The 13704-nt window shown below is 42.5% G+C and overlaps 1 protein-coding gene across 1 annotated transcript in view; it reads left to right on the top strand.

Annotated features, from left to right (window-relative positions):
- Nucleotides 1-12358, top strand: part of LOC141113460 (arf-GAP with SH3 domain, ANK repeat and PH domain-containing protein 1-like) — a gene marked incomplete in the record, with an annotated part of 303097 nt that extends 290739 nt beyond the window's left edge. Inside the window, 3 exon segments of the mRNA XM_073606564.1 lie at nt 7066-7214; nt 7567-7689; nt 11252-12358. Of these exon segments, the coding sequence (XP_073462665.1) occupies nt 7066-7214; nt 7567-7689; nt 11252-11326 (347 nt within the window).
- Between the last annotated feature and the right edge of the window lie 1346 nt (nt 12359-13704).

Raw genomic sequence — 13704 nt, 5'->3', positions numbered from 1 at the left:
AATCAATTCTTAAATAAGAGGAGTGTACCTGAGAGTAGTATGTAAACTCCCTCCCTTTGGGGTACAGGATTCTCCAAGCTTCCACGAGCTGCTGTTGATGTAGTTTTTGTTTAATTACCTTAAGATATTTACCCTAGGGTAATAGGGAAAGGGGCTGGGTATCCAGGGTCGGGTCAAGCACAAAATTAAAATCCCCAGCCATAATTACTTTACCTTCTTTAAAATGTTCTAATTTATTCATTACCTTTCTCAGAAAGAGATGTGGATGGATATTTGGGCAGTATATATTAACTAATGTATATACAGTATTGAACAGGGATCCTTTAATAAATAGATACCTTCCTTCAGAATCCATTTCCATTGCTTTTAAATTAAATGGTGTATTTTTATCGAAGCCTATCGCTATTCCTTTGGGTCTCTTATCAGGGGAATATCCATGAAACCAAACTAGGAAATTTTTTGAGTTCAATCCGACCCTGGATGACCATTTAAAATGGGTTTCTTGTAAAAAAAAACTATATTTGATGACCAACTTTTTAATTCCTGCAATATTTGATGTCTTTTACTAGGGCTATTTAAGCCTCTAACGTTATATGTCAATATCTTTAAAGGTGCCATCTCTCAAACTTTTGCAACATAGACATCCATAGACCCTTAATAATGGGAAGGAAATAGGGAATTTCTAATTTTCCAGAGATGATCCACTCCACTAACACACAATTTAACAAAACATGACAACACAATATGAACCCCTTCTAATCTATCCCCAATAGACATCCTATTATAAGCCCCTCCTCCCCCCTCCCAGTCCCCTTTCCATTGAATATCAATGATATGGCCTACCTGGCTGTCGCCCAATTTTATGGCGCCCAGCCAGGCAGGGCATGCCCTGGGGGCTTCAGTATGCCTGCGTGGGCCCCCAGATCTCATCCCCATTTCAGGAATGGCTCTGGGGGGACAGGCAGGCATCGCCAAACCCCCATGCACCCCCGGGCAAGTCCTTGCCCCTCTCTATCCATTGTCCCCTTATATTCTTACGCTATTCATTTGTTAAACCGCATTGTATTCTAGTAATAGAACGTCTAGACTTTTTTCCATTGCCGATCACTTAACTTCCCCCACTCGGGGGTCCTCTTTTCCCAATTCTCTATATTAATACATGGCAGATCCAATTTGCTACAGAATTCTTTTAAGTCCTCTGGAAATTGCAGTGTGGCTGATACACCTTGATTTTTAGCCACCAAACAGGCTGGGAAACCCCATCTATAAGAGATGTTTTTTGCTTGTAGCTGATTCACTAGGGGTTTCAGAGCTCTCCTACGGGTCAGGGTTTCTTGCGATAAATCCGTGAAGATAAAAGTCTCCGTTTCATTAAATTTGATTGGCGCTATAACATCTCTTGCGGTTTCTGTTGATGACATATTTGTCTTTTGTATTATATGGACTCTTTCAAATCGTATGGACGATGTTATCTCTTTATTCAATATTTTATTGAACACCTCTTGAACCGTTTTTCACGGATTCTGGTAGTCCGCGAATCCTTAAGTTATTCCGTCTATTTCGGTTCTCTTGGTCTTCCATCCTATATTGGATATTTCTCATTTCCAGCCAATCCGATTCGGCCCTTGCCTGCAGTTCCAGAATCGCCTTTTTTATGTTCATCTGAATGTATTTTGGATTCTTCTACTCCTTGTAGTACATTCTGTATAACCAGCCTGGTGGCATTCAGTTCTCCTTTTATCATGCACTCTAAGTGCGACATCATCTCCGCCATGTCCAGCTTTGTGGGAAGCGCCTGTAGACCTTCCATATCATTTTTTTTTCTATTAATTGTTGTTGATCATCTTTCTGCTGGGTTTTTCCTTCTTCCCTAGCTGTTTTTCTTCATTTGAGCCTCTTGAGAGGAAATTATTCCCTCTACTCTTTCTACTGCCTGTTCCAATCTTTGATCAGTTTTGTCCTGTACCATGTACGTTTTTATGGAGTTACTATTCTGACTATCTGCCTGATTGATTTTTACTCTCTTTCTCCCCATATATCTTTTCTAGAATTGTACACTCACTATCTCAAAAAAAATAAAACTATTATCAGATCCTGTCAAATCCCATATAAGGCTTATTGCACACCTTTAATAGTATAATTCAAAAATGCATATAGTGATCTAGTTAAAAAAAAGAAAAAGGGGGGGGGGCGTAGATAATGATTGACTGGGCAGATTAATAAAGCTTATATACGCAAAGACCTATAATGATATTTCCACTCAGTATATATCTATATAATCTTAGCGGCACATATGAAGGCGGTCACAAAGCAATATTGCAAGCAGGGAATGAAAAATAATACAAAATAAATCAATAGCTGTAGGAATATGTTGGAACCAGTTCTTCCTCAATGATTTGATACTTGCATCTATCTTGTTGAGTCCATTTGCATCATTTAAGCCAAATATAGGAGTATATAAAAAAACAGATTGTAGATAACTGTAGATAAATATACTTGCTCTTGCCAGTTAGTCAATAAATGATTACACAGGTAGTATTGACAGTACGTATTTGGATAAAAAATATGCAAATAAAGCGTAAATCCAGAGTAAGGGTGCAGATTAAATTGCATTCATATTCAAACTATTATTCCAGTTGTTATTTAAGTTTCTGGTTTCAGATTTCCTCAGTATCACCTTCACGCATTTGCGTATAGTTGTCTTGTTAATAGATATCTGAGCAGAATAAGCAATAACTAGCAAGATTAGCCAAGGCTGGCACAGCAAAGCAGAACCAAAGCAGAAGTAGACACAGAATGCAGATATAGGGTCAGCTTGTGCAGATAAATCCGCTCTGTATGTTCTATAAACTTTAGCAATCAGTTCATAGAGCAGTCCTGTCAGCAAAATGATAGCAGGGTAAAGCAATAGTTGAAAAAAGTTTTCCAAGCTTGTCCAAAGACAATTCAGGACAGACAAGCTTCAGGATAGATAAGCTCTATATTTACTTTTTTTTTTTTAGCTAACTTTTATTGCTATCGTTCCTACCCGGTCTTCAGTCCTTCGGGACTGCTGGAGAGTCTCTGCTGCAGGCTTCCCTCTACTCCTTTATCTCCTCCAAGCTGCTTCAGGACTTCTACAGTCCTCTGGGAAGATTCTGCAGAACCGACTCCCTCACCACATCTCCGGTCTCCCGGCAGGCTCTGTAGCTCTCTCAGCCGAGAGTACCGTCCTCTGTTAGCTGACTAGCAGGCTCCGTAGCTCTCTCAGCTGCCTCCTTAACCTCTCCCTGGCCTCTCTCACAGGCAGAAGTAAGGGGGGCTGCATACACCGGGGCCCTCTCCACAATGACTCACAGCCAATGCTGGCTCCGGTACTGGCTGTCAATCAACTGCCCATACACCACTGGATAAGCCCGCCCCCTAACCTCTCTCACAGGTGGGGAGCGGACCGACATCCACAGGTGCTCCGGCGGCTCCGGCTTTCCTTCCTTCCCTCTTAGCAGCCATGGCTTGTTGTAAACTTCGCTGCGGGGGGGAGTTTGCCAGGAACAAAAAGGGGATAGCAGATGCAGGTGTCTCAGCGAGCGTTTCGGTTCCTCAGCTGTGGATCAATGCGGCTTTACAATCCCCTTCAGAAGGTCTATGATGGGGCATAACTGGATCAGGTAGGGTGTTTAGGTATACTAACTACTTCTCTCATATCGTGCTCACTCGCTCGGGATGGTGCATGGAGCTTCACAGCATGTTACTATTTTGGCACCATCTTGTGGCTCCACCCATCCGCCTTGACCCAATTCTCAGAGAACTCACCAGATTCCAAGACCCTGAAAACTTGCATGTCATACTCGCTTATCAACATCCAGATCTCAGAGCCATCATTAGAGGCAGCAGCTTAGCAGTTTGTGAAAAATGCAACTCCAGCTGTCCTCTGCTGGGTGCGAGCAGCAGTTCTCAATGCGGGATTATGTTGTGCGCCTGTAGTCAAGTCCCATCGGTTTTGTCCTAAAGACGTCTTCAGCCCCAACATTTTTTAAATATATCTCTAGTAAAAAGGCGAGGTCAGATCATATTGGCCCCATAAAGAATAATCAGGGGAAGCTGGTTACAAGTGACAAGGAGAAGGCAACTGTACTAAATACATTCTTCTCCTCAGTTTTTAAAAAGGAAAAGGAGGGACAGAATTGTTAGTAGCATGACAAGAAATGTACCCTCATGGCTAACAAAAGCCACTGTTAAAAAAAAAAAACACTTTAACAACTTAATGTGATTAAATCACCAGGACCAGATGGCTTACACCCAAGAGTCCTCAAAGAACTTAGCCATGTTATAGCCAGACCGTTATTCCTAATCTTTAAGGACAGATTACTGACTGGATTGGTAAGGCTGATTAAAAAGCTGTTGTGATACCAATATTCAAAAATGAGCTCTGGTATATACCTGGAAACTACAAACCAGTAAACCTAACATCAATAGTATGTAAACTACTGGAGGGGATAAGGGACCATATCCAAGAATTTGCTAATGAAAATTGTATCATTTGTAACCAGCATAGATGTATGAAAGATCATTCTTGCCAGACCAGCGTATTAACATTCTATGAGGAGATGAGATGTAATCTGGATAGAGGAAGGCCTGTGAATGTTGTGTATCTGGATTTCGCTAAAGAATTTGACACAGTACCCTATAAGCTAAGCATTTACAAACTAGGGTCTGTTGGCATTGAAGATAGTGTATGTACCTAGATAAGAAAAACTGGGCCAAATGGTGATGATAAATTGCATATCCCCTGAATGGCTGGAGTTGTAAGCGGGGTACGCCAAGGCTCTTTAATGGGGCCAATTCTGTTAAACTTGTTCATAAATGATATAGAGGTTGGTATAAATAGTGCAATCTCTGTGTATGCTGACGATGCAAAGCTAAGCAGGATAAAAACTTCATAACAGGATGTAGCAGCTTTGTAAGAGGACCTTGATCAAATAAAGGGGTCAGCAATTACATGGCAAATAAGGGTTTATTTTGGAAAATGTAAAGTAATGCACTTGGGGGCTAACATATGAATGAAAGTTACTTCTAAGTTGTAAACGTCTGGGGGAGTCTAGGATGGAAAAGGATATGGGGGTCCTAGTAGATCACAGGCTCAGCAGGCAAGACGAGCGGGCTATTAACTTGCAATAAAAAGGGTATTTCCTGAAGAGATAAAACTATAATTTTTCCACTTTACAAAACTCTGGTTCTGCACATCTTAAGTCCAGTTCTGGTAACTAATCCTTAGAAAGGATGTGCTGTTACAGGAGAAAGTCCAGAGAATGGTAATTTGGCTAATAAGGGGGCTGAAAGACCTAAGTTATGAGGAACAGCATCAACCATTAAATGTATTCCCTCTGGAGAAAAGAAGCGGAGATGGAGAAGAGATATGATCATAATATGCAAATATAAATGGTGATCCTTACATAGGGGGAAAGCTATTCAATGTTGGGTCTCTTTAAAAGACATGCGGTCACTCAATGAAGTTGGGCAAGAAACAGAACCTTAAACTGCATAAGGGGTTCTTTATTGTCAGAGCAGAAAGGATTTGGAACTCCTTTCCATAGTTTGTAGTGTCAGTGGGGAGTGTAGATAATTAAAAAAAAAAAAATACTTTTAGACAGGTATTTTAGGGTAAAATTGTAGTGACATAAACACACACACACACACACACAGTTTGAACTGGATTGATTGGTGTCTTTTCAACCTTACCAACTATGTAACACTAATGCCCCGTACACACGGTCGGACTTTGTTCGGACATTCCGACAACAAAATCCTAGGATTTTTTTCCGATGGATGTTGGCTCAAACTTGTCTTGCATACACACGGTCACACAAAGTTGTCGGAAAATCCAATCGTTCTGAACGCGGTGACGTAAAACACGTACTTCGGGACTCTAAACGGGGCAGTGGCCAATAGCTTTCATCTCTTTATTTATTCTGAGCATGCGTGGCACTTTGTCCGTCGGATTTGTGTACACACTATCGGAATTTCCGACAACGGATTTTGTTGTCAGAAAATTTTATATCCTGCTCTCAAACTTTGTGTGTCGGAAAATCCGATGGAAAATGTCCGGTGGAGCCCACACACAGTCGGAATTTCCGACAACACGCTCCGATCGGACATTTTCCATCGGAAAATCCGACCGTGTGTACGGGGCATAAGGATCAAGTCACACTACAACAACTTGGGATCCGACTTGTCAGCCCTCAAGTCGTCCCAAGTCGCTTGCTTAACATTGGGAATTGCATTATAGTCAATGAGAGCCGTCTTAATGTACACTACTGAAGTCGCTCAGACTTCAGAAAAGGTTCCTGTACTACTTCAAGGCGACTTCTAGGCGACCTGTACCCATTGAATTGAATGAAAGTCGCCTCCACGTCGGATCTCCATCTATATTGAAGCGACTTTACAGAAAAAGAAATTAGTTTACCCAGGCAAACCCCTCCCTCCCAGAGAGCTGATTATTCTGTGATTGGCCACAGCCATAGTCGCCTGTCCTGGAGGCGACTTGAAGTCGAGTTGTAAGTTGCTTAAAGTTGCGTTGAAGTCGCCTTGCAAAGTCGCGCTGAAGTTGTGTTGCCCCTGTGTAAATCGGCACTCAAGTGTTTACATATTCTGAAGAAGTAGTGAAATCTAAAACAAATCCTCATTTATCTATGTATCTATAAGCATTGTGAAGAAATACATTTTTTAAAGTTTACAACACAGGCATTGATATCTTAGCTCTTTCCCTGTTACTTTTTGCTGAACTAGAATCTTGGCAGCCTGCTAGCCCTCTATTATAAATAATCAGCAGGTGTTTCTAAGTTGTTAGAAACCAACTTGAAACCCGACTCTAAAGTCTTTGTTGAAAATAATAAAATCACATTAATGGCTTATGCCCACAGGTGCATTCCTCCTTACAGCATAAAGACACTGGTTTGTTTTGGTGCCCAGCAGCCCCTGGTTTGCATTCCGGGCCTATGTCTACCGCCTACCACTATACCTAGGGTAGTATAAAGTCTAGAATCAACCATGACCATAAGTGATGTATTATTGGTCTCTTCTTCCCAGTTGATTATAGGACAGAAGGATATTCAAAAGCAGGAAACCAAAGATCCTTCCAGACCAGCACGTCTCCAGCTTCATCTGTGCAGGAACTGTACCGCGTGCCAACGCCCACCCAAGAGCCGCCTCAGCCAATGCCACGGAGGATGAGTCTGGTAAGAATTAAGGGGATCCTAGTTTCTATAATGACTGATAAGATATGTTGAACTTATTTATATTTGGAACTGAAAAAAAAAAGTATTGTTGCTGTTATTATGTAATTATTTGCAGAGACATTTTTGACATTGCTACATAGAGGCTGAAAAATACTGCCTAACAAGTTCTAGAACCTCCAGAAATAGTTCCTTCCTTACCTTAGGTGTCCTGTAACCAGCATTTTGAGGTATCCAAGCTCTGCAAAAGGGACATAAATGCATCAAATGCTCCAACAGCAAAGAGCATCCACAGACACAACCCAATGTCTAAAAATCTGTTTCTTGCTCCTTTTTTTTTTTTTTTTTTGTAAAGAGCAAACCAAGGCTCAGACGGGTGAAGGCTTTATTTGACTGCACGGCCGATAGAGAAGATGAGCTCACATTTAGCACAGGAGAAATTATTGTAATCACAGAAGAGGAGGACGACAACTGGTGGGTGAGTAGCTAAGCATAACTTTCTCCGATAACTCGTTGCATAAGCGCCTTGAAACACTATAGTCACGTATTGCAAAATGGCTGGACAGTTGACTCCAGCATAGTAGCGTTTGACATTAAATGGGGCTTATATGGTAAGTACGGCCTTTCAGGTTCAGTTTAGGCTTTAGAGGTTAAAGTTGATCAAATCCTTAACCTTTAATTTGCTAAAGCACATGTCTGTCTGTTTTTTTTTAAAGCCTACTTTCCATCCCAGTGTGGCTAATTTCCTCCAGCCCCTTTTAGACACTTCCTGAATTCATACACCCCCTCCAGAGTCAGCTGCTTATCAACTGCTCTGGACCAACATCTTGATGGTGACAACAGTGGCCGGACCTGTGCAATGTGTGTTGAGGTGGCCAGTTGTAGTCTCTCTCAGAATCTCCTGTGACAGGATGACAATGCACAGTTGGGAGACAGTTGTCGCCTCATTACAGGAAGTGCTTGAACAAGGGCCTTCTTGGTAGGATCACTAGTTACTTCATTAATGAAAGCTGCAGAGTTACAAAGATTAAAAAATAACTTTTGAAATAATTTAGTGATTGGATTTAGAACTATTTTAAAGGGGAGTTGCAGGTTTTCTTCAGTTTATTAAAAGTCAGTAGCTACAAAAAGTATAGCTGATGACTTTTAATAAACAGACACTCCTTGTCCCATGGTCCAGCGATGCGGCCGCCCAAAGCCTCCATTCTCTCCCTCTCCTCTCCGCTGCGCCGGCATTGGAACTGTAAACACTCAGCCGTGACAGTTGTGGCTTCACGGCTGGGCACGCACTGCGCATGCACGAGTCGCGCTGCGCTCTCCGTGTGGACAGGCAATCTGCTGGGACCTGTGATGTGTCCCAGAAGATTGCCTAGAGGGAGGGGCCGTCTAGGGGGAGAGGAGGAGTCGCCTAGGCAGTCAGGAAGTCCCACTCAAAACGAGGTACCCACTCCCCCCCCCCCCCCCCCCCCCCCCCCCAAAAAAATGACATGCCAATCGTGGCATGGCAGGGGGCGAGGAGTACTTACTCCTCTGTAAAGCGGAAGTTCCACTTTTGTGTGGAACTCCGCTTTAAGGTTAGGATTCTAGGAGTTAATATTGTTCTTTTTCTAATACCTAACAGCCTTAGGATTAAAGTTAGGGTGAGTTTAACCACTTTTGATTTTTTTCTTTCTGCTATAAAGCATATCCAATAAAAAAAATTCAATCAAATTTCTTCATGAATTTAGGCAAATATGTATTCTGCTACATATTTTTGGTAAAAAAAAATCCCAATAAGCGTATATTGATTGGTTTGTGCAAAAGTTATAGCATCTGCAAACTATGGGTTATTTTTTTAATAGTAATGGCGGTGATCAGCGACTCATAGTGGGACTGCGATATTGCGGCAGACATTCTGACACTAACTGACACTTTTGGGGGACCAGTGACAAAAAATACAGTGATCAGTGCTAAAAAAATATATGCACTGTCACTGTATTAATAACACTGGTTGGGAAGGAGTTAACCTCAGGGGCGATCAAAGGGTTAACTGTGCCTAGCCTGTGTTTTACTAAGCTGTGGGAGGTGCTTTTACTAGGGGAAGGCATGGATCCTAGTTTCTGCTTTGCAGAGACACAGGATCAATGCCTCCCCTCCTGTCAGAATGGCAATATGCCTTGTTTACATAGACTGCTGTTCTGCATCTCTGCTCTATCATTGGTGGGTGCTGGCAGACATAGAGTCCACGGTAACTGCCGCTGGGCTCCTGCTGTGTGTGTGATCACAGCGGGAGCGAGCCACCAGTGGCGCACATGCACACCCCCCCCCCCCAAAAAAAAAAATTGCTATAGGGCAAACCTGAAGTAGTTAAGAATTAGGTGTTAAGTAATAGTTAAGTATTGGAGGTTAAATTTCAGGGTTATGTTGAAGGTCGGGCATGACAGTGGTGTAGTGGTTGACACTTTCACCTAGCAGCAAAAAGGGTCACTGGTTTGAATCCCGACCACGACACCATCTGCCTTGAGTTTGCATGTTCTCACTGTGCCTGCGTGGGTTTCCTCCGGGGACTCCGGTTTCCTCCCACACTCTAAAGACATGCTGGTAGGTTAATTGGACCCTGTCTAAAATTGGCCCTAGTATATGTATAAATGTGAGTTAGGGACCTTAGGCTGTAAGCTCCTTGAGGCCAGGGAATGATGTGAATGCACAATGTATATGTAAAGCGCTTCGTAAATTGACAGCGATATATAAGTACCTGAAATAAATAATAAGGTTAAAGCAGAACTGAAGGGTTAATACTCCCCCGTCCAACCGTCCTGCGCCAGCATTTTCTTCTGAGTGCCGGTCTTCGGGCCTGTTCATTGACCGGCGCGGGGTGACATCACTCCTGCACATGCTCAGGAGGCCGTCATTCCTGAACTCAGAGACCAGTCTGACGCTGTAAGCTGAGCTGCACATGTTTACAGTTTACAGAGCTGGAGAAAACAGTGAGCAGGCAGGTAGGGGCGTTTTCTTGTTCCTTCTGCGATAAAAGCCTGTCTGCTCGCAGTTTGTTACAGCAAAACTTTAGTTCTGCTTTAAATATTAGGGGGAGGTTACGGGTTTATTTTCGGGGTTAGATTAAGGTTTCAGGCTCTCATGAGGTGGAGGTTAAGTGGTAAGGTTAGCATAAGGGTTAATATAAGAGTCAAGGCACCTGTGGGGTTACCTGTCTTTTCAAGCACTGAAACTCTTGTTACAAACAAGTTCATTGCCACTGAAAGCTAATCACCGTTAAATGCCTTTTCAAGTTTTTTTTTTTTCTAAATCTCCAATATATACTTTTCCTGCTGGTTCACAGAAGCTCTAACACTTTTCACCTCATCCGAGGCTTACTCTAATGGCGCGTACACATGACCTGTTTTGCCGTCGGAATAAATTCTGAAGGTTTCTCCGACGGAACTCCGACGGAATTCCATTCAAGCGGTCTTGCCTACACACGGTCAAACCAAAGTCCAGAACGCGGTGACGTACAGCGCGTACAACGGGACTAGAGAAAAGAAGTTTAATAGCCAGTAGCCAATAGCTTCCGTCTCGTGCTTGCTTCAGAACATGTGTCGTTTTTGGTCCGTCGGAACAGCATACAGACAAGCGGTTTTCCCGATAAGAATTGGTTCCGTCGGAAATATTTAGAACATGTTCCATTTCTAGGTCTGTCAGAATTAAAAAAAAAAAAAAAAGTCCGATGAGGCACACACACGATCGGAATATACGCTGAAAAGCTTCCATCTGACTTTTTCTGTCGGACATTCCGCTCGTGTGTACACGGCTAAAGACTCCAAGTTATCTCTGGATGGAGTGAAATGCGTTAGACTTTTATGGGCCAGATGGAACAGTTTGTATATTGGAGAGTTCAGTTAACTGGAACGCAGCTTTTAACAGCAAATGGCTTCCCTTTTTCTCTGTATGTTTGCCAGTGGAATCAATCCAGATGCCAGCGAATGCACCCTGCTTTGGAGGATCAGTGAGGAAGTGTGCCTGTAGTGAAGTTCCTAACTCATACTTTCTTTTCTCTTCTCTAGAATGGCTACATCGATGGTCAGTTGCATAGAAGAGGAGTTTTCCCAGCATCCTTTGTGCACATTTTAACTGATTAGTAAGCACAATCTCAAGGACGGGACATGAGCCAAAATAAAACAAAACCAGAGGTTGGGGTCGTCAGATAAAAAGTTCTGATTTGGTTGTATATAATGTTGGCCTTTGTATGGACCACGCCTTGGCCTGGTAAATGCAAGAGCAGATGGCAGGAAATATGGCAAAAGGACCAATTCCAACTGCTTAGACTGTGCTGGTCAATGGCCTTCTTAATAAACAAGGGACCACACCATCATCACCAAATCCGTGACTCTCCAAACCATGTAATGTGAGAGACAAAAGGGGTTAATAGACATGCATTTTATGCTTGTGCTGTGCCTTGTAATGCATATAGCTTTGTGTCATTTTTACAGATATAATCCTAATAACGTGTCAGCTTAGCTGCAAAAGTACAATCTATACAGCACACAACTTGGGGCAGTTGTGTCCACAATAACAGCAGGAATAAACAAAAAGCACTGCTTGGGTAAAAAAGTTCTATATTTTATGGACATGGCACATACAAATTTCTGAAATTGTGTTCAGCGGAACAAACGAACTTTAATGCTGCATTAAAGTAGAAGTCCACCCTAAAACTGAAATCCCTGCATCTATAGACATCCACAATCTAACAATAACCTATCTAGGCCTGTAAAGAAGAAATCTGCATACATACCTTTTTTGAAGCCGATCCGACCCGATCTCCAGCGGCGGAAGCTCTGCAGAGGGCACGGCCGACAATGGCTGTGAAATGAATGGGAAGTGATGTCACCTATAGAGTTACTATAAGGCAGTGATGGCGAACCTTGGCACCCCAGATGTTTTGGAACTACATTTCCCATGATGCTCATGCACTCTGCAGTGTAGTTGAGCATCATGGGAAATGTAGTTCTAAAACATCTGGGTTGCCAAGGTTCGCCATCACTGCTATAGGGCTTCCGTTGTCAGCTGTGTCCTCTGCACCCGTCTACACAGCGAAGCCGCGGCTGACAGCTCAGCGTGGGATCTGGTCAGAGTGGCTTCAAAAAAAGGTATGTATACTGATTTCTTCTTTACGGGTTTAGATAGGTTAGTGTTAGATTGTGGATTTCTATAGATGAAGGGATTTTAGTTTTAGGGTGGACTTCTACTTTAAGTGAGATTCCCTTGAAGGTATCCTTCTATGGAGAACTAAAACTTCACAGATATTGGAAACTGTGCCATAAAGTAAATGGCTGTTACAGTTGGAAATAAGCATATCACACTGACAGGGGTGTTTACAACAGTCAAGGTGACAACGCTGCTATGCAGTTTAATTGCAGAATGAACTGTGTTGTCACCCTGTTGCAGGAAGTAAAATAAAATAACAGATCTACTGGCAGGATTGACACGTAATAAAACTAGGTTACTAAAAGAACTCAAAAAAACATATTGTACTAACACTAGTGACAGACTGCCCCATACACAGTATTTCACTTTTGATTTTTGACAATAATTCCACTGCAAAAGAATCTTGTACCAAGAGGAATATGGAGGGTGTCATTCTTCACCTCTTCCCTAAATCGACGTTTGTTTGGCTGTTTTTGCTTTCAATACTTTCAATACTTTTAAAACTTACCTACAACAAGCTTGCAGCAAGTAAAGTTGCAATGACGTCAGAACTCCCAATCTGTCTAATTTAGATGGGTAAGAATATTAAAGTTAGCTTGGCACAACAACCAGAGAACTACATTTTTTAAAAGGAGAAGTCAGCATTGGCAGCACACATATCCCCACTTTTGTTAAGGTTAAAGGATAAGTTCACCTTTTGGAACATAATCCATCTGTATTTAGGGTGGAACGTGTTCCAGCAGCTGCCCCCTCCCTCCCCAGTGACAGGGGGCGGGCATCTTTTCCGGCGCCTACTGTCACTGTTTGGAAATATTGTGGCCTTGCGGGGCTCCGCCCCCCCCAAGTAATTTATTTACAGCCCTCTGTGAATGAGAAACTACAAGTCCCGAAGCCTTTGTGGCTGTCAGCTTGTAGTTTCAATTAACTACCATAGCGCTCTCGTAGTTCATTCATTCTTCCTGTCAATGTGTATCTGTCTGCCGGTATGAGCTACAAGCAGACAGATACACTGAGAAGTGTGCAGGAGTACTGCATGGCACCCGCAATCTGCTGATCACAGGTGCAATTCTTTACAGGCTCCATGTAAAATAAATAAATAAATAAAATGTGCAAAAAGATGTGCATTTATTTATTTATGTTTTTAAAGGTGAACCTATCCTTTAAAGCAGGGGTCTCCAAACTTTCTAAACAAAGGGCCAATTTACTGTCCTTCCAACTTTAGGGAGGCTGGAACTGTGACCAGTGGGAGTAGAAAATACCCCAGGATCAGCGGGAGTAAACATTGCCCCATCATTGGTTTTAGTGGAAGGAA

Source organism: Aquarana catesbeiana, linkage group LG12 (assembly GCF_042186555.1).
Source record: "Aquarana catesbeiana isolate 2022-GZ linkage group LG12, ASM4218655v1, whole genome shotgun sequence".
Lineage (NCBI taxonomy): Eukaryota > Metazoa > Chordata > Amphibia > Anura > Ranidae > Aquarana > Aquarana catesbeiana.
This window is presented reverse-complemented; position numbering and strand designations above follow the sequence as displayed.